Raw genomic sequence first — 26,225 nt, forward strand, 5'->3', positions numbered from 1 at the left:
CATGAGACAGATACAAACAAGGTTCATTTGCTTTAAGTTAGCACCAACTCTTGGGATCAGTTTATGGTGAGGGCTAATTGTCCTGTGGATTTTTTTTTTTTTTTTTTTGCAGGATCAATTGTTTATTTTCAGGCAACAGAAATCTGAAAGATTTGTAGGATGAGTAGGGAGCTTTCTCCCACACCTTTCAAAAACTGCAGGAAGCCACATGCTTTGTTTGCCATTTGTAAAAATGCAATAGTTGAATAATGTTGGTAAATGTTTTGGTTGATAAATGAGTCCAGTTGCTGTATCATCTGTGCCAAAAGCTTGCCTCTGCCATAGTCAGACTGTGTTTGCACCCTGTGTACAAATGATTGAGAAGGAATTTGGAAAAGATGTGCACATTAAAAATCCTGTGTCACTTCCAGCATGAGAGATGCCAATGGGATTTTGTGGTTTTGGCAGGTGATTGCCCCTAAACAGAGCTGTCATGAAACATTTGAAAAACAAATCTGTTTTCCTCCAATCAGTAAATGTAAGGATTCATTTTGCCCAGGGCTAAGTGCACAGAATTGGGCAAACCGCAAACTTTTCTTAAGCCAGAAACTGAGAAGAGGATGAACATGAAGATTTGAAAGCTGAAAAGGAGGAGTGGTATGTAATGCCAGTGTCTCAGACAAATCTTACTTGGTTTCCTCAAGAAAAAAAATAATTTAGGATGTAGTTAAACAGCAGATTCAGTTTCTTAGCTCACTGTTTACATTGCAAGTCTTTTGTCAACTCGTATACAAGCTTCTATATCCCCATAGGTGTTAGCTGGTCAGCCATCAGACTGTTTAATTTCCTAGTAAAGCAAAAGATACAAGAGAAGTCGGGAGATGGTAAAATATTCTGAAGAATTTGGTTTTTGTTTTATGTTTTAACCTCTGATATTCTTTACTCAACACCTTTAATTGCTGACATTAACCCACCCAACCCTGATGAACTCCTTGAAATAGTAGCTAATTAGAACAGTACAGGATGAGGAGACTCTTGTCTCCTATGCTACATGAAGGCTCAAGAGCTTGTTTTAACATCCAAGTCTTATGTAAACTGACATAACTCTAAAGCAAACAAGGAAGATCACTCCAGCAGCAGAGTTTCTGGAGTAGAGTCAACCTTCAATTAACAAAGAGCTGTCTTCTTTCTGGCATAAAGGACCAGTTCTGTTATTTCTGATTTTTCAAATCCACTGAACTACCAAAAATACTCTGTAAGTAATTCATCTGAAGAACTAGATGTGTCCTGTTTGTTTCTTTCCCTCAGTCTTTAGGCAATCATCTGCTTTTGATGGCTAAGCAAAATAACGATACTAGTTGTTTTTGGGAGCTTGTTCAGTCCTGTTACTGCTTTAAAGTTTTGTTGTCCCTTGGGGGCCAAGTTGTCCTTAATTTTTGCAAGCATGACTAGATGATTTTACAGTCCAATAGATCCTAAGGATCATCATGGGAAAAGGATATGCTATGAATTTCACTCCCTTCCATTGTACTTTAAAAACTCATTTTTTTGTTGTTTTCTTCAAACTAACAGCTGCAGAACAAAGTCAGCAGCTTAGAATGCTGTTTTTCTTAAAGGATGCTATTTTCCCCAACTTGCTCTTAAAAACACTATTCATAGTATACAGACAATTTCAATCTTTTTCCTTTTATCATGCAAAACTAGTGAATAACTGAAACCTTCTCATCAGCATTTGCTGCTTGCAGGGTATCTCTTACAAACATGCTTCAGTCTGTGCTCAGCCTTTTCTTTCCAGAGCTGCTTTTATTTCCATTTATATTCTAGTGGGAAGAATAAATAATCTTCCTGATTCCAGGGAAGATTTACAACTGCTGTAATGCTTTGGGCCATCATTGCCACACTGCTGCAGGAAACCACAGTGGTGGTTCTCAGCACGCCTGAGCAGAATTAGTTCAGTGTTAAATGCCATCAGCTTTTCTAATTTCCTTGGAAGGTCTGCCTTAAGTTAATATGGTTATTAACTGACCCAAGGTCAAAAGTAAAGTAAAGAGGAGGACTTACTCAGCCATATTTTTTTCCTTGATTCACTGTGACAGTTGGTAACAGAATTAATGAGTGAGTGAAGCTGGTGACTAAGATGCCCTTTTTCTAAATCATACTTTGAAGACTTTTTTTCTATCTAGTTCTGCTTGAAATTGCACTTAAGGTACTCTAATGTTTTAACTTACATGCTATTAAATATAGAAATAATTTAGTGAAGCCTGAAAGGCCTTTTCTCTAGAAATGGCAATGTGTAGTGTTCGGTTAAAGAATAAAATAAAGCACTACAGCCATGTAGTTAAAAATTGAGAGAGCCACTGTTAAAAATGGAGAGAATTTACATGGTTGTCATGCCTTTTTTTTTTCCTCTTTTTTCAAGTGGGGGCATGGAAAGCAATGTCCACGTGCTAATACACATACTTGAAATCTTTATTAATACTTCCAACCATTGTTTCCTTCAAATATGTTCTGCATTCAAAATAGTGTTAATCTTTAGAGAGTACAATTTATGGAGGTTTAATTACAGGAATGGTTTTGAGGTTCAGCTCAAAAAAAGTAAAAAAGTTTTAACTGCAGGAAATTCAGAGAAGCAATTGAATTGCTCATAAATTTGATATGCTGGCAGCCCTGCTGTTCAGTCAGAGGACTTGTTTCTGAGTCTTTAAGAATTGGAAATTGTTATATTTTAGTCAATTTAGTTTTATGACTTGTCCAGTAAGAGAAATAGTCTTACAGTAAACAGAAAGGAATTGAATTAGTCTGCCTGATGATTTAACTTACAACATAAAAGGAGCTCCTTAAATCAGTTCTTCTCTCTTGAAGCCTCCTGTTTGGCTTACATGCAAAGAACTGCAAGAGTTCACATCTCTTATATTTAATTTAAGAAAATATACAAGTGCTTTATTCAGGCTCATTTTGATCCTGTCCATTATTCATCAGACAATTCAATGATTATTGTCTGTCAGAGAAATCTCAGTAATAAGAAAGAAAGCACTGAGTTAGGAAACCATCATCTTTTTGTCCTGCTGTATAGAGGAAGATTTTTATTGTTTCATTACTTATATAAAAAGCCATCTAGATAGTGTGTCAGAGGTGTTGTGGGGAAAGGAGCCTGCAGAGTATGCTAAATTTTAACCTGTTCCTCCCCTTGAAAAATAATGCATCAATGCAACTGTTGGTGCTTCCAAACTCACCTGTCATGGAGTCAGGCTCAGCTGTTCACATGGTTGCAAATCCAAGTTGTAAATTTGTAAATTTAAATTTGTAAATTTGCTTACCCAAATGGCACGTTCTCAATCCCATTGTTTTTAATGAAATTGACCAAAACAAATTTATTTGTAATCTGAGCATCCACTGAAACCTGAGGACTGAAACAGCTAAAACAGTTGATTTATGTCCCATACATCTATACAAGTGAGATAGAAATATTCTGTAGCTGCTGGTGCTAGAAGAAACTCAGTGAGAGAGTTTTGTGATTCAGTGGCTTATTCATAAGTGATCCATGCTGTAGATCTAACAGAGGGACTGTTGGCACTGTCTTTGTATTCGAGATCATTCTACTTTTTTCCAGTATCTGTGATCACAAAATCTGGAAATTCCTGTGTTGACTTCAATCCTAGTATAAGAATTAAAAGAAGCACTTTACTGTTTAAACATGGGGCAGCCATAATATACAACACTAATTTCCATTGAATACTCATTATAGTTTATATATGTTTAAAGAATATAAGAGACACTCCAAAACAGTAGTGTTTAGTTTAATTTAATTTATTCTCCTTGTGTCCATGAACGCATCAAACTAATGGGCAGTGGAATGTGGAATTGCCTATGCATGAAGAGGAGCATAGGGTCTCTGGCAAAGGACATTAGAGTAATGCAAATTAACTCCTTAGGCTTTTTGTGTTTAATCAAGACTGTGTAAAGCCTGGAACTCCATAATTCTGTGCCTAAAATCATGGCTTGTTTCTAAAACTTCAGTACTCAAAGTTGTCAGTTTGGATTCTCATCATACTTTGTTCCTTGTGCTAATCCCTTCATAGCCTGCATTACATGTAGTTCACTAGCTATTAGTTGTCCTTGTTGCTATTATTACAAGTTTATTGCTTGCTTCATTTGAAATCAAAAAACTGACAACAAGACAAGACCCTTCATAAATCCCTTGTTGCCGTGTCTGAAGATACATCTTGTCACTTATGACCCCGCCCTGTCCATGTCCTAATGCCAAAATATACATATAACATTTATATTAAACATCAAGCAGAAACTGAAACCCAAGAGGTTCCCTTTGAACATCAGGAAACACATTTTTACTGTAAGGATGACTGGGCACTGCAGTGATTTGCAGTGATTGCCCATTCCGACTGGGGAGTCCTTGTCCTTGGAGACATTCCAAAGCTGTCTGTGCACATTGATGTTCCTGGGCAGCAGGCTCTGGGTGGCCCTGCTTGAGCAGCGCAGCTGGACCAGATGACCTTCAGAACTCCTTCCACACAGGTCTCTTCCAGCCTCAACCATCCTCCTGTGAAATTTCACTCACAGCTTCATAAAAACACAACCCTTGGCCATCTGGAGCACCTTGCATGAAAACAGCAGGGAAAAGGAAAACTTTTCTCCCTTACTGCTACTGCACTGCTGCTGCAGACCCAGTACACTTGCTGTGGAGCAATTTGAGTAACTCCAGAAAGAACAAAACCCTGAGCTGGCTGGAGAATTCCTACTCCGTGCTGCCTCCTCTGAGGACACCATCAGTGTACATTTTAACCATTTGAGGACCAACCTCTGAATGATACAAGTAACTGCTTTAAAATGTATGTGATGATGTCAGATCAATACTATGTAGTGAATTGAGGAAGACCATCTTTTTGAGGGCAAACAGAGCAAAAAGATGGATATTTACTTGTTCCATTTGTTCAGTGGGCTGCTCAGGTTTGCTAGTGGTCAGTTCAAGGGAGATGGCAGAATAATGGGAAACCCTGAGTTTTGGTCCCTTTTATCCAAGGATCTTTTTGATTCAAACTGATGAGAGTAATTTCATTAAGCTGGCATTCTGGTGTTGGAGTAAAATATTAAAGTGAGTGAATGAAGTAAGGAAAAAAGTGAATGGAAGAACAAATAAAGTAGGCACCCTTGGTATTCTGTTCACATTGTTATACTTGTGTAATTGATAGCCATCACTTAAAACTCTTGCCATTAGTGCCCGGAAGAAACTTGCAATTGTCACATAACATTGACTGAAACGAACAGCTCCCCATTTGCTGCAGAGTTACCATTAAAAATAAAATAGAATTCCCTTTATTTTAGCCCTTTCTGTGCCTGCCACCATGGTCTAGGATTGTCATTTAGAGTGAAGGCATCACTCTAAATCACATAATGGTATTGGAATTAAAATATACAGTCAAATTTACAAGCCTAGGAATGAATCTTCTGAAAGCCCTTTATGCTGCATTGAGGATGTTGTTATTGATTCCCCATGCAGTTTATGAGGCTCCTCCACCCCACCCCCTGCTTTCACACAGATGGTGTTGCAAATCACCCTTCAATGGTCACCTGCTTGAAAGGAAAGTTTCATATGCAAAGTGCTGTTCTTTGTTTAGTCATGATAGCTTGCAAGATATAAAATGAGGCAGCTATTTAAATTTGTTGTTACAGCACTTGAGCTGGGTACACAAGATTAAATAAAAAGAAAATTAGGAAGCAGATGCTTGTGGCTTAACAGAAGAATTGAGCTAAAAGATACTCTTTGTTACTGCTGGATATGAGTAATTTTACTAAGGCAGCTGTTTCCTTAATCAGGAAAAACACCAACCTCTTAGGATGACATCCAGATGTTTTCTGTATCACTTCACAATATAATGAGTTTCCATTTTATATGCCATATTTTTAATTTCAGTCGCATTCACTTATATCCAATGTACTTTTAAATGCATGTATCATCTTCCTGAACTGTAGAAGACCTCACTATTAAATGCATGACATATTCTGTACTCTTGGCATCCTTGCCTGGTGTTAGTCTACAAGTTGCTTCCAGGGCTGACAGTGCCTTTCACCAGCATCCAAACATGTGAATGTTGGACTTCTACAGGTTGGAGAGGGCTTATTTTGTTGGGGACAGAGGAGCCTTGGGAAAGAGTTTTTTAGTGCTAGTGTCTCTTCATACTTTAGTTGTACAGTTGTATGGGGTCTCTTAAGTGGTGCCTGTTGTTGAAAGCAGAATATAACATAGTATTAACTTGTATGGTTTGAGATCCTGTTCCTCTTATGTGGATATTGTGTGAAAACAGAGATTTAAAACTTCCACTAGCTCTTAAATGTGGGCTCAGTGTTCCATCATGGCTGCTGACACTTTTAATGGCTGCTAGCTTGCCATCTGTCCTTGCTTGAAACAAATGCTTTGTTTGACTGGAGACCTGCAGTTCCAGGGTTTCTGTTGCTGATAGGACACAAAGCTGGCACCCCAAACCTTTGACACTGATTTGCTGACACTGAGCTGTTTCATAATTTATCTATCTGGGGTGGTGTGGTATTTCAGAGTCTTAAGATTTGAGCACAGTTTTGGGAGGTGTGAGCCTTGTTTACCTGTACCTGGGGCCTCGGGAGCCGCTTGCCAGCACTCGGTTAATCCGTACGCGTGCAGTAAATCCAGCTCGTTACTCTTTGTGCGTGCTGCTTATCACACCTCTTGAAAAATTAAAGCTGCCCTCAGTCTGGGGTGAGGAATTCTCAAAGGCTTTTGTGAGTAACAAATTCCTTTTGTTATTACAGGCAATCATTGCAGTTTGTTTACTGCATTCATCACCGCCTTTTCTTGAATTATTGCAGCAGGGATATTATTAAATGGTTGGTTCATAAGCTCTCCAGTGCTAATGGGTTGTAGCTAAGCTTCTAATTGTTCAAGTATACATAAGCTTTAAAAAACTTAGATTTTTAACGTTAGTAGATAAATGAACAGCTGCTTTTTCTCCTGTGGTTTAAAAGTTCTTCCTCCTAAATAGTTCTTGGAGTTTGTCTGTGTAAGCAATCCTAAATATACATGAATAGCACCAAAGAGAAAACCAAATATAACAGGAAAAAAGTATTCCTTTATGGTTTTTTTTAATTTGGCAGTTATGTAGCAGTTCCTGTCTTCCTTTTTAAGTTTTAATGTACAAGTGAGGTATGGAAAGCTTTCTGTACATTACATTATTTCTTTGGTTTGTGCCTTGCACTCTTTTTTAACATTTTGTACCATTTAATTCTGGCCTTCCTAAAATAAGATTTTCAATCACAGTATATCTACATAGAAATTCTTAGTTAAAAAATAACTGAAGTAATTACATACATTACATACTTTTAATAACTTGCCGGGGCTTTTGCTTTTTGCTGTGTGCATTTGAATGAAATCTGGAAATCTCTCACTAATCCAGTTACTTCCATTCGATTAAGCTCTCTACAATCTTTTCCACAGAGGGGATACTCTTCATGATACTATGTGACTTCTTTGGTACATCAGTCAGCTAGAAAAGAAAATTAATTTTCTTGCTGCCAGTGAAACCAAAACAAAAAAAGGCTGATCGAGTAAAAGAAGGGATTTTTCTTTTAATCTAATCTAATTTTTGCAGTAGGCAGGTTTTTTTATGTGAACTTTCTTCTACAAGCTGGTGACCAGCATATTGGCTTATTCTGGAAAGGGTAGTACAAATCTAAAAGCCTACTCATGTTTGTTACTTTGTGTAGTTGTGAAAAAGACACCTGCTATTCCAGCAGTTTGCAGGTGAGTGATTGCTCACAGATCCCACAAGCTGCCTGAGTCTCTGCAGTAAGTCATTTGCATATTTCTACCATCACTGTTTTCAAAAGCTTTGAGAAGAGTCATACACATGGGCACAGGTGCTTTGGGTTTGGCATTACACTTGCAAACTAGAAGGCCTTCCCAAAACTCAGGGTGGTGAAGAGTGTGATGCTGACTGGTGTCCGTGTGTGCCATTGTGTTGATCAGCTCTGGCTGATCTTTGGCTGCTGTAGATACTCTCAGGTGGAGCCACTTGATTTTTATGCATTCCCCCCACTTCTGAATTTCTGGTAGGAAAACTTGAGACTGGGTGCAGTCCTGGGCTGGAGGTGTGCGGTCATCTTATTGCAAATCTTCCTTACCCTCTCAGTGATTTCTCATAGGGCAGCTCCTTACAGCACAGCCAACAAACTCCACCTCTCTTCTCAACTAGTTAACTTACTCTTTGTAGCACTCATCCTCACTGGACACAGCTGTGGCCTGTTAAGGGCAGGCCTGTTCCTAATCTTTGGTGATTGGTACAGCTGCAACCTTCAGGGGTGAGACTACCTTCTGCACTATCTTTATTTTCTTACATTCTATCCCCCCACAGAGGTGGGCTTGTGCTGGTGTGGCATTTCCCATGCTCAAGTCCAGCAGGACCAGGGCTGGCCCAGAGCTAGGAAATTGGTCTTGAACACAGTCTGTTTCCTGGGGAAAATGCTCAAAACACACTCTTGACACTTGTGAATCTAGATGTACAAAATACTTCTACAGCTGTGAAAGTCCTCTTTGAAGGCCATTTGGCTTCTTCTGTTGGCACTGATGATCACACTGATGTGATTCATTATAATGCTTGTTTCCAGAAATGTTATTAATTTGTCTCCTCACCTTTTAGCTCAGAATATTCATAAATTACTTCAGCTCAGCTGGAAGTGGGGACTGAATAAAATACAACTCACTGGCACCTGCTAGTGTCAAGGTGACAGTAATTGTAAAAGCACGAGTTGCTGATGAATTAACACCAGCATCTGGGTAACTTATCCAGCTGTCATAAACACTGAAAATGCGTTATAGGAAAGAGGTTTCAAATAATTTGACTTTTAGGTGTGGTATCACTTGGTATTGCAGATAGTGGCAGAATTCAGCTTACACTACTTTAATATTCTGTTATGTCAGGTGGAGTACCACAATTTTTGTAGCATTCTTGTCTTTCATTGTAAAAATAAAACAAATGTAAATACAGCAATAATCCTGGATTTTTGTAAAGAAGGTATTGGGACAAGTTGTTCTAAGAGGGCTCTTTTTTGTTAGCACATCACTTTGAACCCAAATCAATATTTGTTATGCTGAGAGGATTTCTATTCAGTGTTCTGAAGAGCAGGAAAGCAGCCTGTCCCTGTTCATTTTTCTGCTCTCGTTTTCTGCTTTTGCACTGAAATATTCATTCCTTAGCCTACTGGGAAAGGCAGTCAGGTACAGGAAATAAAGCAATAAATCTTACTTAGTGACTTGTCAGTTTTTATCTGTAAATATAAAAAGAAAAAAGAGAAATGCTTAATTTGATAGAATTAGAAATGTAGACAAAATGTCTTTGTCAATTGAAAAAAAGATTAAAATACAGTATTCCTTCCTTTGATGTTAAATTTTAACTTCTGATTCCCTCTATGTGGCGGACTTCTTAAGGCAGAATTCTGGCTGTTCTTTAATTTATGATGCTGTACCATGTTATGCCTTTTTTAAAATTAGATGTGCCACATACGCAATTCTAAGATATTTGTTTCCTGTGCTTTCTTTTCTTCCTGATTAGCAATAGCAATTAAAACTACAATGAGGTAATCTGACATTTGCAAAGGGATTTGTCATTCCAGCCAGAGGAAACATTTTTGTTTATCCAGAGGAGATAACATTCTTGCAGTATAATGAAAGCCAGTGCTCACCAGATGACAGGTCTGGTCTCTGCCCTGTGGTTGCATCTTTGCAGGCAGAGCCTTGTTTCTCTGTGGGAACACTCTTTTCCCTAATAAGATTTGTTAATGGACGGAAGAGTCTGCAAGATCTGATTGATTGTGGCATTGGGTGTTCTAACATTAGCATCACAGTTCTGGATGTATGATCTCTTAGTTAGTTAGTTTGTTCTCTCTTATGAAGATCAAAAACACTTATATGTATTTAAGAAATGTTTAAGGCTGTCTAATGAGTGAGAAAATAATGTCTTGTTCCCTGGCTCAGGACCTTCACACAATATGAATCAGCATTATACTTTTAAAAAATATTAGTAACACCTTAGAGTTCAAAAAGAGAATTATTTCACATCCAAAGTCTGACTACTAGCAAAAATTAGGTTAAAGAGAAATGCTTGAGAAAGCATTTTGTATCCTGCCCAACCTTATACTTTTAAATACTGATCATGTATTTGTGACCGGTCTCAATTATCATTTTCTTTCCTGAATCACAGTGCTTCACTTAGAATCATTTTTTTCGGTGAAGTATGGTGTTTAGCTGAGTTAAATACCAGTGCAATTTTTAGGGGCTTCATTGCTCTTTAAAGGTAATCAGAGTACTTTGCTGTGAATCCTCAATTTAAAAGAAGGGATTGATGGCAGTGTGGCTTATTCTGTGCACCACCTGGTAAAGGGAATGCCAATATGCCAAGGAAGTAACTCCACACTCCTCCTTTAAAAAGTATGCTTTCTAGATATGACAAAGCATTGGAGGAAGTGATAGAGGCCTGAGGAGTGCTTTGTAGACTTTTGTATTTGTAGATAAATATTTAAACTAAGCATGTAGGGAAGGGTGGGTTCAGGTATGGGACTGTGACAGCTTCTCCCAGGTCTGACCTAGTTGAAGTACTTCATGTGAGTAACCTTTCATTACTGCTGGATGAGCATTCATGAGGAAAAGCCAGGAAAGGTCCTTGAGGCTCTAAAGATAACCACTGCATTGGGAAATTTTGCCCTGGATGTTTTCCTTTATTATATATAATGTCTCTGATTTTTGTGCTCTGTCATTTCTGCCTTTGTTTTGTGCTTCTCGTAATGGCTGTCATTGTTTGTGCTTACCAAACAGTCACTTTACTGATGGTAGTGGGGAAGGATCAGGGCTTGGCAAAAGTTGAAATTCAATTCACAAGCAGAGATAATAAGTAGAAGCTCCTATTGTTTATTTACTTGTATTACTAAAAAAAAAAAAATCTTACCCAGTACAATATTTATTTCTTTTCCAATACTGTAGGTTTCTGCAGAAGAAAAATGCAGTGAGTGAACGTTGTGGATGATGTGCAATAATTGCAGCACCTGCTTTTCCTATTATTTTTATTATTAACTTTTAAAGTTGCAAATTGAGAAATAAAGGGGTTCGTTTCTTTATCTTCACCCTTTTATCCTAGCTGAAAGAGAATAATTTTACTGCAGGAGGCTACAATTTATTGTGCTCAGTCATTCAGTGTTGTTGTAGTCTTGTCATTATTGTCTATGCCATTCTTCTTCATGGATAGTGATTTGCCTGTCAGTTGTTCAGCCATGTTAAGTAAGATCTAGAGATAAAAATAGGCAATGTCCATAGTTGATTTTTATTTTTAACTTTGGAAGGAGAAGGAAAATCACCAGCATGCTTTAGTAATAACCTGTTGAAATTCTCACGTAAACAAGAAGTGCATCTTCACCTCAGCACTTGTTTCAAAATTGTACGATGGTTTAAAAATATTTTAAAATTCTATTTTCCTAATTGCCTACTATGAAAATTGTCTAGTGCATTGGAAGAGGTGCATTTTGGACAAGAAAAAAGTTAGAATGCCTGGCTTAACTGTGTATTATAATGTTGGTGTACAGGACACTAGCTTTGACAGAACTGAATTACCTTTTCCTTCCATATCCATACATGGATACAATACTTAATGCTTTGTGTCTCATATGTTTATTTTTTGATAGCCATTGTTTGTGACATTTCCATAAAGTAGGCAATTTTTATTTTGAGAGAATTTGTGTTGTTTATTTATAAAATAAATACAGTAGAATTTTTAAAAGATGTTAGACTTGGTAAAAATACTTCAAAGTGAAGCATTATTGCTCTACATCAAATTAAGATGCTAAAATATCACATTTTTTTGTCCAGAAGCAATTATTGTAAAAGATCTCATTCTGAGCTCACATGTAATCTTTTTAAGGATGAGGGATTGATACAGCCTGCGAGGTACAGCAGGTACTGAGCATTGCTGCCTCTGCAGTGAGTAAGTGTGTGTGTGTGTGTTTTGAAGGGGAAGTCTCCTCTTGTCCTTACAGAAACAGCTAAAAAGAATACACGTGGCACATTTGACAGCATTCCATAAGATATCTATCTAGCCCCTTTATGCATGGTTGAAGGTGGGGGGTTTGTGCTGTGCAGCAGATGCTTCTACAGAATATCGGGGTCCTGGTGTGCCCATGGCTTAGGAGGATGATTGCAGCCACTCTCCTGTCAGTACTTCCATGTTTCAGGGCAGAGAGGCTGATGAGTTGATCACTCCATATGCTGTGAAAGGCTGAGGGAGGCCTCTCTTGTGCTGTAAGAGCAAAGGATAGGTTTGATTTCAGCAGACCAAGGTGAAAAACATGGCTGTGAAATGAGGGAAAGCTTGTGCGCTCCAAGTGGGTTCCTGTCCTTTGCTCCTCCCAAGGAAATCTGCTCAGGGGTGATTATGTTCTGCACTAACTGGTTCTGAGTGTTCACCAAGGCTGTAAGCCTTGGGAAGACTGAATTATGTGCTAGATAAAGATCACAAATCCATAACTAATTCTCATCGGAATCCACATAATTGGTAAACTGGGAAGTCAGAAATATCATGGATTGTGAAGGGATTTCTGAGCAAATTGTTTTCCCTGCTGCTTTGCTTCAGGTTTCTCCCAGCACTCTGATCAATCCACTCAAGAAAGTTTTCTGACTCCAGACATAATTTGGCTTGAAATTAGTTAAGCTCCCTCAAAATATATTTTACTGTAATTCTAAATCTTGGACTGTTGCCAGAGAAATCTTGAGATCTGTATCATAAGGAGAGACCGTGGGATGGGATAGTCTGGAGCTTCTTTATAGTACATTCCAGAGTTTTATATTCTCTCCTGATCACATATTTTTTCAATAATAAAAACCTTCCTTCAATGTGGCTTTTAGAAGGTGGTATTTTACAAACTGTATTTTATTTTTGTGGAAAGAAATTTCTTCATTACCTTGTTTTGCCCAGCAAATATCTTTATATATGCACGTAAACATGTATGCATGGCTGCACCACAAGATGCATCAGATGTACAAACTGATTTCTAATACATAAATAAGTATAAAACCATCATAAATATGTGTGAGGAGAAAAAACGAGTTGAAAGGAACCATTATTAGAAAGAGAGAACAATGAAGGTGACTTTGCTATTTTGACTACTACACCTGGGATAATCCCTTTCAGTGTTGCACAAGATCCCTGTGTAATTCCACGCAGATAGGCCTTGAACATCCACATATTGAAATCACTAAATAGGTTTCTATATTTAAGTTGGAACAATATTGTTTCTAATTAAAAACTCTCTTAGTAGAGCGCTCAGTGCACAAACAGTAAGGTTAATGTAACCTGAGCTGAGCTGGCAGTTGAAGAAAAGCAAAATCCTCTTTGTTCCAGCTTTTTAACTGTTTACCTGGACACAAACTTCCTCTTGTTAAATTGTCTGTCATTCTTGTGGGCCTATGGTAAGCATGTGGGGTCTTTGTGCTTTATGTTTTTGAAATGCAAGCTGAAACTCTTTGGATGCTGCGCATCAGTTAAGTCTCATTGGCCGCAGGGGTATATTGCAATTTTTTGATTAATTGTGTCACTGACACTCTCTGGGTGTAAGCCAGCTGAGTCCATAAAGACTGGAGCACTGCAAAATGTGTGGTGATGTGGGGGAATGTTTTTCCCACAGACTGCCCTTGCAAGGTTGGCAATGCAGCCCAGGCTCCCGCAGCGTGCTGAGCCCTGTGAACAAACCTGACAGGGAGCAAAGGTGACCTTGCTGCGGCTGTGTCCCCATGCTCCAGGAGGACATGGCACCTGGGGCAGGGAGCTGCTGGCCAGCCAGGCAGGGTGCAGCAGCATCCTTGGCTCACAGCCCCTTCCCTGAGCACAGGGTGCCAGCAGGGGCAGCCAGGAGTGCGTGCCCTGCTCTGCAGGGTCAGGTCTGGCTGTGCTGGTGCTTCTGGCTCGATGCTGGTGGTGCCCGGAGCAGGTCATCTGGGCATTGTCACTGTGTGCTCCTGCTGTGTGAGTTCTCTCCTCACCAGGTGCAATGGAAACAGACTGTGCTGCTTTGTTCCTTTGATGTCACACTGAAGGAGCAGGGATGCTTCATTTTGCTGAGATGGATTGTGCCATATGCTCAATAATGATATTGGCTAAATGAATTGAGTTGGAGCAACAATGCATTTTCCAACACTTGGTTTCTTCTTAACTTTCAGGTTTTCCGAAAAAAGGCAGTGGAGCTTGGAGAGAAATTGCTACCTGCTTTCAACACTCCCACTGGGATACCTTGGGCATTACTTAATATCAAGAGGTAAAACTACTGCTTTTTACTAGAAAAACATAAAAAAATATGTTGAATCCATCTTTGCCACAAAACTATTACAATTGCTGCAGAGTTTTTGTCCTTCTGGCTCTATAGTTTAAATTGGGATATTTAAGTGGATATATGTTGGACAAAGAAGGACACATACAGAAATATATTTATTCATTTAAGAACAGTGTGTTTTTGTCAGTTAGTATGTTGCTCATCCTGAAGTCCTTTTAGTGTTGTTTTAGTCTGAGGGCATTAGAACATGTGCTACTTTGAAAGTTTTCTGGCCACTTTGTGCTCTTTTTTTTACCTGTTCTCAAATGGGGTATAAGCATGTCCTTCATACCAATAAACAAGAGGAATACCAGCTACACAAGACTGTTTTCTACCCTCTCCCAAGGAGTGGTTTTGCTTTGGGCAGCCATGGTTTGAAGGCAGCTCTGTGTTTGCTGCTCTGTAGGAGATGGTTGCTTTCCTGAAGTCACTCTTGCCTCCAGTATCTGGCTCCAGACATGTCAGCAATTCCTTGGTCCATCTCAGGACTGCTACCTGTGATACTGTGCTGGTGAAGAAAATGGTTTCTTTGCAGTGCTTGGTGAAGAATATTGACAGTTACACCTGTGGGGTGTATCTGTGTATTCATAAGGATACATCAACTTTCTTCATTCTGATGATAAACCCAAGCAAGAAGAAAAGAATCACAAGAAAGTGAATAAAAAAGAATTTCACATGTGCGTGTGATGGTGATGTGTTTTTTTGAGTGGCTGCCTCCTTGACAGTCAGCATCTTCTGCTGTCCCTTGCTTGCTCTGTATTTAGGAGTGCAACTTCTCCCCACAGTGGGATGGACATTGACATATTGCTTGATTGGCTGTATTCGCTTCTAGCTTCCCAGTAAACTGCTCAGGGCCAGACCTACAGAAACCCCTGGCATGTCAGTTCAGACAGGCTTATCTTCCACCTTCCTTTCAAACAGCAGTGAGGTAGAAAGCCAAAAAAAGCACATCTGTGTGTGGGAGCAGGAGGGAGTTAGTGACTCCTGGACTTTCTCATCATTGAAGGGGCTGGCTAACTGCTGCCTGGTGATGATCCATGGACTTTGGCTGGTTACTTACAGGCATGCTAACAATTTTTTCACAACAGGCTTTAATAAATTCTGCACAAGTTCAGTAGTACAGCAGCTTGAGGCATGTTGGTTATTTGTTTTTAAGCTGTTAGAGAAAATTCTGGATACAAAAGCCTTGCATATGTTTGTAATTGCAACAAACCTTACTCTACATAGTATGTTTAAGAATGCATAAAGTATTCAGGCTAAAAATATCTCTTTTATATAGCCCTTGTCTAAATCTCTCCTTAACTGTTAATATATCAATGTTCTTTTTGCATATAGTCCAAATTATGTGGTAAATCTTTATGGTTTGTTCCTACCTTCTCACAACAACTGCTGTGGGGCGCTACAGATGTCAGCTGCCAGCAGTGCAAGGTGGTAATGCAAAAGGGATTTGTTTCTTACCTGGCACAAAAGTGAAAGAGGACTTCTGCTGAAATAATTTCCTTTGCTGTGGCAGAAAAATTGACATGAAATGCTGGGTTCTTGGTTATTCATTCTGAATCCTTGCACATCTGCCTAGCTTTGACCTTCAGTAGATGACTCTTCCATAATGCTGTGAGTAAACAAATATGCTGTCATCCAGGCTTAGGAAATGCTAAGCCACTGAAGCCTGCATACAGTGCGGATCTGATGTGCCTCATTTCTGATTAGTATTTGGTTTGATTTTATTTTGATTTGTGCTTCAAATTGGAAAACACTCACAATAGATTATGGATGTCAGTGGTTATTTTTAAATTATTATTTTTGGATTAAGAGATGAGCTGGATATTTGTTTAACTTTGCAAATGTTCTTCAGAAAATAGTTGGTTCTCTCTGCTTATCCTGTATCATCATAGCCAGATTTGCTCACTTCTTGCATGCCTCTGTGTAAACATATATATGTGCTTTTGTCTCCTTGCATACCAAAGACATCCAAGTGAAGTATTATTCTCTTTATCTTTTCCATTGTTTCAGTTCATCCTGCCTCTTTCCTCACCATGTAATCATGGGACACTTACTGTCTTGTTTTTGGAACTCCTGCTATCAAGTATGATAAAAAGTTCATTGTACTATTCTTCAGCTAAAAATACTTGCCAATTTATGAGTATGTTTGCTTGAAAATTTTCCTTTGGTGTCTAAAGTAAAATTTAAAAAATTAGATCAATGACTGGTTTGTAGGGGGATTTCCTTCTCTTTCTTTCTAAAATTTCAGTTGCACTTCCACATTTCTGATGTCACTTTGTATTTTCAGTTCATCTTCAGCATCTGTTTTTCACTTCTGCTTGTGCTGCAAAATTTGAAGTTCCTTCTATGGCTCGCTTGTTTATTTAAGTAAACTGTGTGGTATAGCACTTGTGGACTTTCCTGGTTTAAAACGGGGGTGGAAAGGGCTGTAGAGAGAAGTGTGTAAAGCAGTGGTGGGTTGACAGGTTTGAGTCTTATTTTTGGGGATAAGAAGCACAAACTGGCAAAGCCACTTTTATTTCTTTATTTGTTTACTTATTTGTTTTCGTCTCTAACACAAATCCTTTGTTTAGATATCCTTTGCTTCTGTACTTTTAAAATACTAACTATAACAGTTTCTGAAAATACTACTAGATCCTTTCTTTCTTCTTCCTAGTAAGCTGTGACAATCTGGGTTCTCCATGCTAAAATTGTAATTTCTCTTTCTCTCTATAAACTTTAAGTAGTTTATGACTGATCAATCAGATTGCTTTTGTATTTCTGTAATTTACCTCTCAGATTTATAGAAATTTTAAAAATCTGAAATTATAACTCAGTGAATTAGGTAATTTTAACAAATACCCAGACTTGCATCAAGTTGCAAGTTCAAATAATCTTTTTAGCACATCTATTTATTATTACCCCTGTAACTGTTAAAGGGAGAGCTGTATGGGGCTTGTGTTTATGGGATGATGCCCAGCTGTCAAATACAAAAAGAACCCGGATTGTTGTTATTCTGTTGAATCAATCAGGAGTAAACATCTGAGTATAAAAGTCTGATTTTTTTTTTTCCTCTTTCAGATAGAAATTTTGTCTTTATGTCACTTTTCCCCCTTTGAAGGTGGACCTGTATCTGGATTTTAGCCACTATTTCCAATAAGACCGCGTTACTCTTTGCCACTAAGGAACCCAGAAGAATTTCAATATGAAAGAGTATATTTTCCATTAAGTGTTTGCCCTCTATATATTGACCAGTTGCATAGTTTTATTTATTGTGCCTTGTGTGCTGTGATGTAGCAATACTGTTAGGCATTTAAGTGCCTGCCTTTTTATGAAGAATCAATGTAGCATATAACCTTTAAGTGCATCTGAAACTTTGAAAAATAGTTATGGCTTGCCTTAATGAAAAAGTTTCAACTAGTGTAAATAATATTTTTATTTCTGGAAACGGAGGTTTTTTGGATGTCCAGCTTGTTCATAGGTGTTGTTGTGGTAAGGGAGATACTGTGCCTGTTTCTCTGGCTCACTGACAAATCTAAATTATATAATAATTTCTGGCTTAAAAGGGTCATGGGAAGTGTTGTATAGAAGGAAAAGCTGTGAGATGTTATTGGAGCGGGTCAGAGTGGGAAAGCCTAGCAGAAGTTACAAAAGAGGAGTTTGAAATACATGTGATTGATTTGTATTGAAATCAAACCACAGGGATTTACTTGACATAATTGTAGAATGTTTACTGTGTCTGGTGTCAGTTCAGGAGTCTTTGCCTTTTACAGTTTAATATTGATTGTGCATAAATAGTGGATCTGAGTTGTATTCAATATAACACTTTATGAAGTGAAATAGCAGGGGCCTTGCTAAATTGTTTGCACAAAGTAGTTATTCATAGGTAACTGAGAATGGAAGTGGCAGAGCTGCAATATTTATGTCACTGGGATGTTGTCAGCATGATTTTAAAGCAAGATCCTCTTTTGACTTTCAAAATTACTGTTTTTTCAAATTGCTACATTGTGTACAGCAGAGTTAAGTTATGCCAGAGGTCTTTCCAAGCCTCAAAGTGTTTAGGGCACTTCTGAGCCCTTGCAGCCACTGTGTGTTCAGAACAAGGAGATACACCCATAGCACAGTTTCAAACACTGTTTTTTATCTCACATCACTTGGGAAAAAAAATAGCAAAAAAAAGTCACCCATAGCTTTTTTATTTAGAACAACTTTTTACCACCAGCTAAGATTTCTGTTCTGTGACAGTAGTGCTGAATAGGATGGTTCTGCCCCCATCTCAGCTTGCCCAGCAGAACCTGGCTGCTTTGGAGAGGGGTTTTATGCTAAAATGCAACAGTTTGGAAGGGTGACACACACAGGTGGTATTGTCTTATGAGACACTGACTCTGATATTTCAGACTGCTGGTGGCAGTGATTTGGGTTGCAGACATTTAAAGGAGCTTCCCTCTCAGCACTTTCCTTGTAGGTGAAAATGTGGCCAATGAAACAACAACCTTGGAGGTGTGAAATGTTGACCTTTAAACAATGGGATTTACTTGAAAATATTTCAAAGTAATTGCCAATTTCAAAACATATTTGGAGTCTCATGGTTTTCAAAAGATCTTGTGTGTGTGGTACTTCATTAGAAAAGCTCCAGTATTCTTAAGGAAATAATTCAGCATAAAGCAGAATGATTCTTTTTGAGTTCTGTGACATCTCCAAAACATCATAATGCATCTAAGAGTTCATATCTTTATAGTTAGTAAGGAGTTTTAATGCATTGAGAAAGTTTGAGACTATTACAAAGGGATCCAAACATGTAAGTTCAGTAAACCTTTTTGACAGCTTGATTCTCCCACTTACAGTCAGAAATGTCTGAAATGTGATTGATTGTTGCATTATTTTGCAAAATTTTTGTATGATACTATATTCTTTAACAGAATTAGCAGTTCATGCTTTTACTCACAAGAAGCACTTTTTTGCAAAGATTTAACCAGGATGGATAATTTAATTTTGCTGGTTTGCACTGCTAACTCCAGTGTATAAATTTAAAAATAAATAAATTTTAAAAAGCACTTGCAGAATTTGCAGAGGTTTGAAGAGTTTAGTAAATAAGCTATTCTTCAAATTTGACTGTATTTGGCAAGAATAAACCTATTTTAAAAGAGAGTTTGGATATGAAAAGCTCACCCTGTCTGCACAGTTTGTTATTGTAGGATCACGCAGAACTGTGTTTAGATGAAATCTTTAATTATATCCCTTCTGTCTAATTTTGGCATAATTTTAGAGGAAGAAATCAAAATTACCTAAGAAAAAAGCTAAAAGTAGCAGACATACTTTATAAAGGCTTTGTATGTGTGGTTTTGGCAAATGACTCCACTGATGTAATAAAGTGGTAATAATAACAAAAAAGGATTTGGATATTGAGTTAAACACTGAGATTTCCCCCGCAGCAAAGGAGACCAATGGAAAGCAGACTTTTGCCTTCAGGCATTTGGATTGCAGTGTGGATTTGTGTTAGCACTGGATGCAAAGGGAAAATTCTGGCTGAACTTTGTCTCTCTAAAAATTATTAGTTTTGTGTTAAACATATGTTTTGGCATAGAATGCTCTGCTGTCTGGGTATACTGATCTCTTTCCATTGACTAAAGAAGACCTTGCACAATTAATTGGAAGCACTGACATCTTGAGATGAGGAAATTAATTACATCCTAATTTATAAGTAACTAGTGACAAGGATGATTTCAGCAAAGGGTATTTTTTCAGCACAGTCATTTCAGTTCATTGCATGATTCATAAACAAGTTTACATTTCTTGAGTCAGTATTGAAAAACAACCTGGAAAAATATTTATGCATGTTAAATAATAGAAAATTTAAAATTTCTATGTTTTAGGACATGTTAGAACACCACAGGAAACAAATTGCTTGCCATGTGTTTGCCTCATCTGGAATTCCTTGCTGTGTTGTCACCTCGGCTGAAATGAGTAGCTGGTTCCACATTGCATGACTAGTGCTTTCTATTCAATATTCAGTATATTTGACCTGTGGTGATGTCTGATTTACCATTAAGCAATGCAAAAAATCTCATTTATAATAATATCACAAAAATTTCATGAGATAGTTCAAGCAATGTAGCTCTTTGTCGAGAAAGGAAAAGAACCAAGAAAAATGTTATTTTGGTGATAGCCCATAATGATAGGCTTTATTATTCAACTAGCAGCTTCAATTCAATATTGTAATGCAGAATTTGCGTGGGAGGCTGCCCTCTGGCAATAACACAGGAAGAATTTGGGACCTATTATTATTACTGCAAAATATCCTTCTCAGTTGAAGTGCTTTCTTTATAGCCAAAAGAAAGATCCTAGTCCCAGATTCTAAGTTTAAACACTTTTCCCCCACAGTTTATTAGTGCAATATAAAATGAGTATAGATACTTGCAAGTTCATAATTATCATATTACTTATCTGTGTAAAAGCCTATGTGAGTATTAGTTATGGTACTCCTCAGCACAAAATGTACAATTACAAACACTTTATAGATCTCTGTGGTGCTAACAATAGGTAATGTTCTTTCACAAAACCAAACAAACCTGCTGCCAGACAGTCCCACAGAAAGCAGCTGCTTACCAGAGGCTCCACTGCCTGGGCCTTGGCCCCTCATCAGCAGACACTCCCCAGGGCATCAAAACCTTCCCTGACTGTCATGAGATTTTGTCTTGATGGCTTTAAAAAATGGGGAACTGCTTTTTTGGTGTGTCATTTATAAAGAACATATAAAGATTTTCTGTGCCAGAAAGGGGGAGGATAGGCAGGTTGAGCTGTTTTGTGTTTTGCCCTAGAAGAAACCAGGACTGGGAAGTTCATGTGCCAATAGGTGGCATGTACCAAGCATGCACATCCAATTTCCTGCCAGTCTGGTTGTAACCAGCCCTTCCCTGAGATGCGGTGACATAGGGTGGGAAAGCTGCATCAGATCCTCAGTTTGCTTCCTAAGTTAAAACCATTCTTGCTTCTCTGCAAGTTTTTCAAATCACATTTATTGAGAATAGGCTTATATAAATGAGCATATGGCTAGGGGTGTTGCTGGTGCTCCTGCTTTAGCTGGATAAGTGCTGTTATCACCTCGATATTGGCAGATAATCAGGAGTTGTTTCTATGCCATACCTTCCTGTTGCCTAGGAGTTGCAAGGGAACCCTTAGTATTGAATTGCCAGACATGTTTGGGAGTTGGAGCTGTTTGTGAAGATGTGCAGGATGAGGCCCAGCTCCAGGTGGGATGCATTTGCGTGTTGCAGGAACAAGCTCCTGCTGGAGTGGGACACTGCAAAGGGCACTGTGAAGCAGCTTGAGGAGCATTTATCCTGCCCTGAAATCAAGTGCCCAGGGCCTGGCTTTTCCATGATACTGAACGTGCTGGGAATGCTGACCCCTGAGTGAAGGCACATTAATCTTTGCACTTGGTTAAAGATCATTTCCCTTTTAATTGCTTGTATCATGTATGACCTAATTTTTATCTGTGTATAGTAAATGATAATCTTACAGCAGACAAAGTGTGACTGTCAAAAGAGGCTTCCTTCAGAGGGAAGGGAATCACTTTCTAGAGACTTCAGTTTTCATTAAATGCATTAAATGAGCAGAAGTACTTCTCGGTCACTTTCACCACAATTCAATTTACCTCATAGAAAGCACATTATTTTTGCCGTCAGCAAGCTATATACAGACACGAACGGAATGGGACACTCCGAATCAGTGTTGTGAGCTGATTTCTCAAAACCCTCTAATTTTAAGAATCCCAACACATTATGTAAAAACAATAGTTGTGTTGGGATTGTTCCACCTAAGAATTTTCCAACAGACAAATTATGAAGCCACTTATGATTTGTTCACTTTATGCATTTGTTACAATCTATGTACATTTGCAGGATTCTGCCTGCAAAATCCATGACTCATGTCTCATTAGGGAAATCCTGAAAAGACCATGAGAAACGGAGGAGGGGCATTTGCAAAGTGCTTTGCTTGTGTATTTTAGCTGGAATTTGAAACTTCCACCTGGTTGAATTCTCAGCCATGTGAGGTTGTTTGGTTATTTTTCCTGCAGTGGTTTTAGCACCTATATGATGTGGTAGATTATAAAAATTGAAATTGACCAAGGAAATAGCTGACTGATGTTTGTAGTTACTCTGCATTCTTACCATCCTAAAATGATGAGCATGAACAAGAGTTGCTAAGTCTATTTTTTTGTTACTGAGAACAGATTCTGCTGTCATCTTCAAAGAATACTGGGGTTTTTCCCTTGCTGAAAAAGCAATTTCCTTCAATACTTCTTTGGTTTCAGATAAACACACATATAGATGTATGTAAATTCATTGGTAAATTAATTGGTAAATCTTTATTCATCATTTTCTGGTTTCTTGCTGCTGCTATACAGGAAGCTCTCTCCTTAACCTGCACCAAACCATGGCCTCTCAGCTGGACAGCCAAAACCCTGCTGCAGGTGACACAGGTCCAGTGCATCATGTACATCACAAACAACAGTTTTACTTATCTGAATTTTCAGCATCTTTTTTTAGCACTTCATAATCTAATTAATACCATGAAACTTGAATTTTGTGGCTTTCAGTTTCATTGTACCAGTGTTGAGGGGTGTGTGTTGTGCCATTTTTATAGGCATGTTTAATTTTAAGATGACTATTCCTTACTGCTTCTGACACCTTTTGTTATTCTGAAATTCATGGCATATGTGTTTTCATGGGTATGTCAGATACTCTTGCAGTACCATTTTCCATTTAATCTTTTAGATTGACATTTAAAACAACAAATTAGCACAAAATGAGCTATCTTTTTTCCCCTAGAAATCAGTCTGTTATATCAGAATAGTAAGAATATTCATACAGGTTCATTTTAGGCTTTACTTTTTAACAGAAACAAAAGTTTATTATTTGTAATCGTTCAGTTATTTCTAAGATTTGGTGAGAATTCAAGAGTTTTCTTTCTTTTCAGATATGATGTAAGTATTAATTGCTTGACTGTTTGCATAATTACTGATTGGTACTTGCATTTTCTCAGCTTTATGACCAGCTTCATGCACCTAGCTGAATACAGAACACAGAAAAATATTGTTTAATTTTTTTTAAACAATAATCTCAGCATTAAATGCAGATGCCTGTGGTGCTGTGTTTGTTACTTTTAGTTATCTAGATGTTGATCATTGTAACAGCACAGATTTTGGTTGGAAAACAGCTACTTTTTTTCTCATAGTGTCCCTTAAACATCCAGATCCTTGATCTAAGTTGCAATATTTTAGTACCAAGATTCTGAGGCCATCCAGTTCCTTTTTGTGGTAAGCCTTCTGTAAATCAAAACTCTTGCAGTCTGTCTTTGATCCTGCTCTACTTTGTGTATTTTCTAACCCTGCTACTCCTCTTCCATGCTTGCTCCCCTCTTCTAATCCATTTTGATTTTGGAGGAGAAACACACTAGTGATCATTTTCAGCTCTGATAGTTTTCTCTGCTGAGCTATGATTCTGTCCTTGCCCACACATCCTCCACAAGAGGAATCTGAATCCTGGATGTATCATGTTTTCCCAGTCTGAGGGTTGCTTCTCTGAACCTTTTTCCAGATGTTTCAGTTTGATGGCATGTGAAAATTAATGTTTAAGAATTGTACTGGATACTGTCCCACATATGTCTTCTGAGACTTCTGGACAGAGTGTTATTAATTTCCTCCCCTTCCTATCTTCCATCCCCCAGTCCATCCTTCCTTCTTTACCTCCTTGCATTCCTACATCCCTAATGTTCTTGAGTTCACCTTGCTGATTGGCTCTCTGCAGCCCCTCAATGGGATGTACACTAAAGTTGCTGCTTTAAGGTATGATCATTTATGGAATAGTTGATCCATAAATCCTACACTTGTCCGAGGGTAATATCTAGTACATTGTTCCTTAAGATCTTAAATATATTGAAATATTTGAATACTCTGGAAAGACTGCTAATCAAGCCTATGTGTATTTTGGTATACTTTGGAGGTGGAGGGGTGTGTATGTATACCTCAGCACAAACTTATAGATGTTTTACATGTATGTATAAAAACATATTTATAACATTTAGCAGTGTAAGGGCAAATTGGGCTCTTCTAGAGGAGCTTGAGAGAAAAAAAAACGGTAATAAAAAGCTTGTGCCTTCCTTTGCTGCTGAAGGCTATATATTCTCTTAAAATCCCTTTTCTTATCTCTAGTCTTTCACAAATACAACATTACTTCCTCTTTACCATTCCCCAGAAGACTTCATAAACATTACAAAACACAATCACCCAAATAACAGATATTGTCAACCTTCATTTGTTGCTGACATTTGCTCTTCCCTTTCTTTCTTTCACACTTAAGCTGACCATGTGAAGACTTCCATTAGATCAAAATAGAATAGGCTACTACACTTTGGATGCAACAATATCATAATTCTCATAGTTCTATACTCATCTTTTACAAAGGAGGGAAACTGAGAGGCAAAAAATATACATTTTAAGCAGTAATGAGGTTGGAGAAAGATACAAACTTCTGGGCTTAATGGAAAATGAAAAAAACAGCGCATTGACTTTACATGAATAATCCCTTCCATCTTATAAAAACACCTTTTGTTACTAACACAGATGTGGGCACAGGGAAATATATGCTGTTTGAATGCTGCTTTAATTATCTTTGCTGCATTTATAACTGAATGCTCTTCATGAGAACTTTGATGAAATTTACCCTGTATCTCTATAAAGTTGCTTTCCTTTACTAGTCTTCAAAATTTCATGCAATATGTACAAAGGTCTGGAGCACTTTTGATGACAAAGTCAGTTGATAAAGAAATTTTACAAGTCTCACCAGTGAAGGTTTTCAACAAGGCCACTATGAGTAAGCCCTCTTTTCCTGTTCAAAAGACATTGGAACACGGTATCCACTTCTACCTTTTGTCATTAAGAAGATTCTTTAAAAATTACTTTTTAAGCTTTTGTGGTTTTTCTACTGACTACACTAAGTCAAATTATAATTTATAATTTATTGGCCTTATTACAACGCTTCATTAAAGTGAAGATTCAGCTTCTAGGCAGGGTATTAGTGCAAGAGCTGTGCATGCGGAGTCCTTCGCGGATGGAAATAGCTACGGCAGTCATGTTCTGCAGCAGGAATTAACAAAGATTGATTGCAATCTGTTTTTATTAACTCAAGGAAGAAAAGCGGTGTAGTGATATTAAGAAAATTAATTATAACTTTCTAATCTAGTAATTAATGTGCAACTGGGCATGAGTGCAGTTAGTGCATTTCAGTAATTTGGCAGTCCTCACAAATTATCATCATCTGTTCTAAGGTAGACAACTGTTCTCTAATCCTTGCTCATATTTTTATAATCTTTAGCATTTCAGAATGTTTTTAACAGCATAGATGTTGGATATGGCCTTTTACCATAATAATGTGAGTTGAAGTTCACCTTTATCTTTCAGAGCTGAGGTTCAGTTTTAATTTTTAGAACCATCTATCATTTTTTACCAGTGTTGTACTGAAATTTCTTCTGAAGCAGTTGTATGAATCTGTGATTACTAGTAATTGACCTGCATATGTTGAAGTGTCTTAAAATGCTACTGAGAATTTAATGTATCCTCTAAATTGAGATGCTTCCAATTAAATCGAGTTCTTATGATAATCACTTTCAAAACTAATCAAGTAATATAATGGTGTTACTAAAACTTTTATTGACTTAATTTTGACAATTTAATAACTGTAACCAATGCAATTACCATAACAGATTTTTCATAATCTATCCCTATATGTTTTTCAGAAATGCAAGGAGAAAATAGAAATTACCTAGGTGTATTGAATTAGCATGACAAGGTGACATGAGGGGGAGAGTACTTGTGC

The 26,225-nt window shown here is 37.8% G+C and overlaps 1 protein-coding gene across 1 annotated transcript in view; it reads left to right on the forward strand.

Moving 5' to 3' along the window:
- Positions 1–26,225, forward strand: part of MAN1A1 (mannosidase alpha class 1A member 1) — a 139,007-nt gene that overhangs the window by 64,732 nt on the left and 48,050 nt on the right. The window contains exon 5 of the mRNA XM_058020925.1: positions 14,222–14,316. Coding sequence (XP_057876908.1) covers positions 14,222–14,316 — 95 coding nt within the window. The remainder of the gene's footprint in view (positions 1–14,221; positions 14,317–26,225) is intronic.

The sequence above is a fragment of the Melospiza georgiana genome, chromosome 3 (genome assembly GCF_028018845.1).
Source record: "Melospiza georgiana isolate bMelGeo1 chromosome 3, bMelGeo1.pri, whole genome shotgun sequence".
Taxonomy (NCBI): Eukaryota; Metazoa; Chordata; class Aves; order Passeriformes; family Passerellidae; genus Melospiza; species Melospiza georgiana.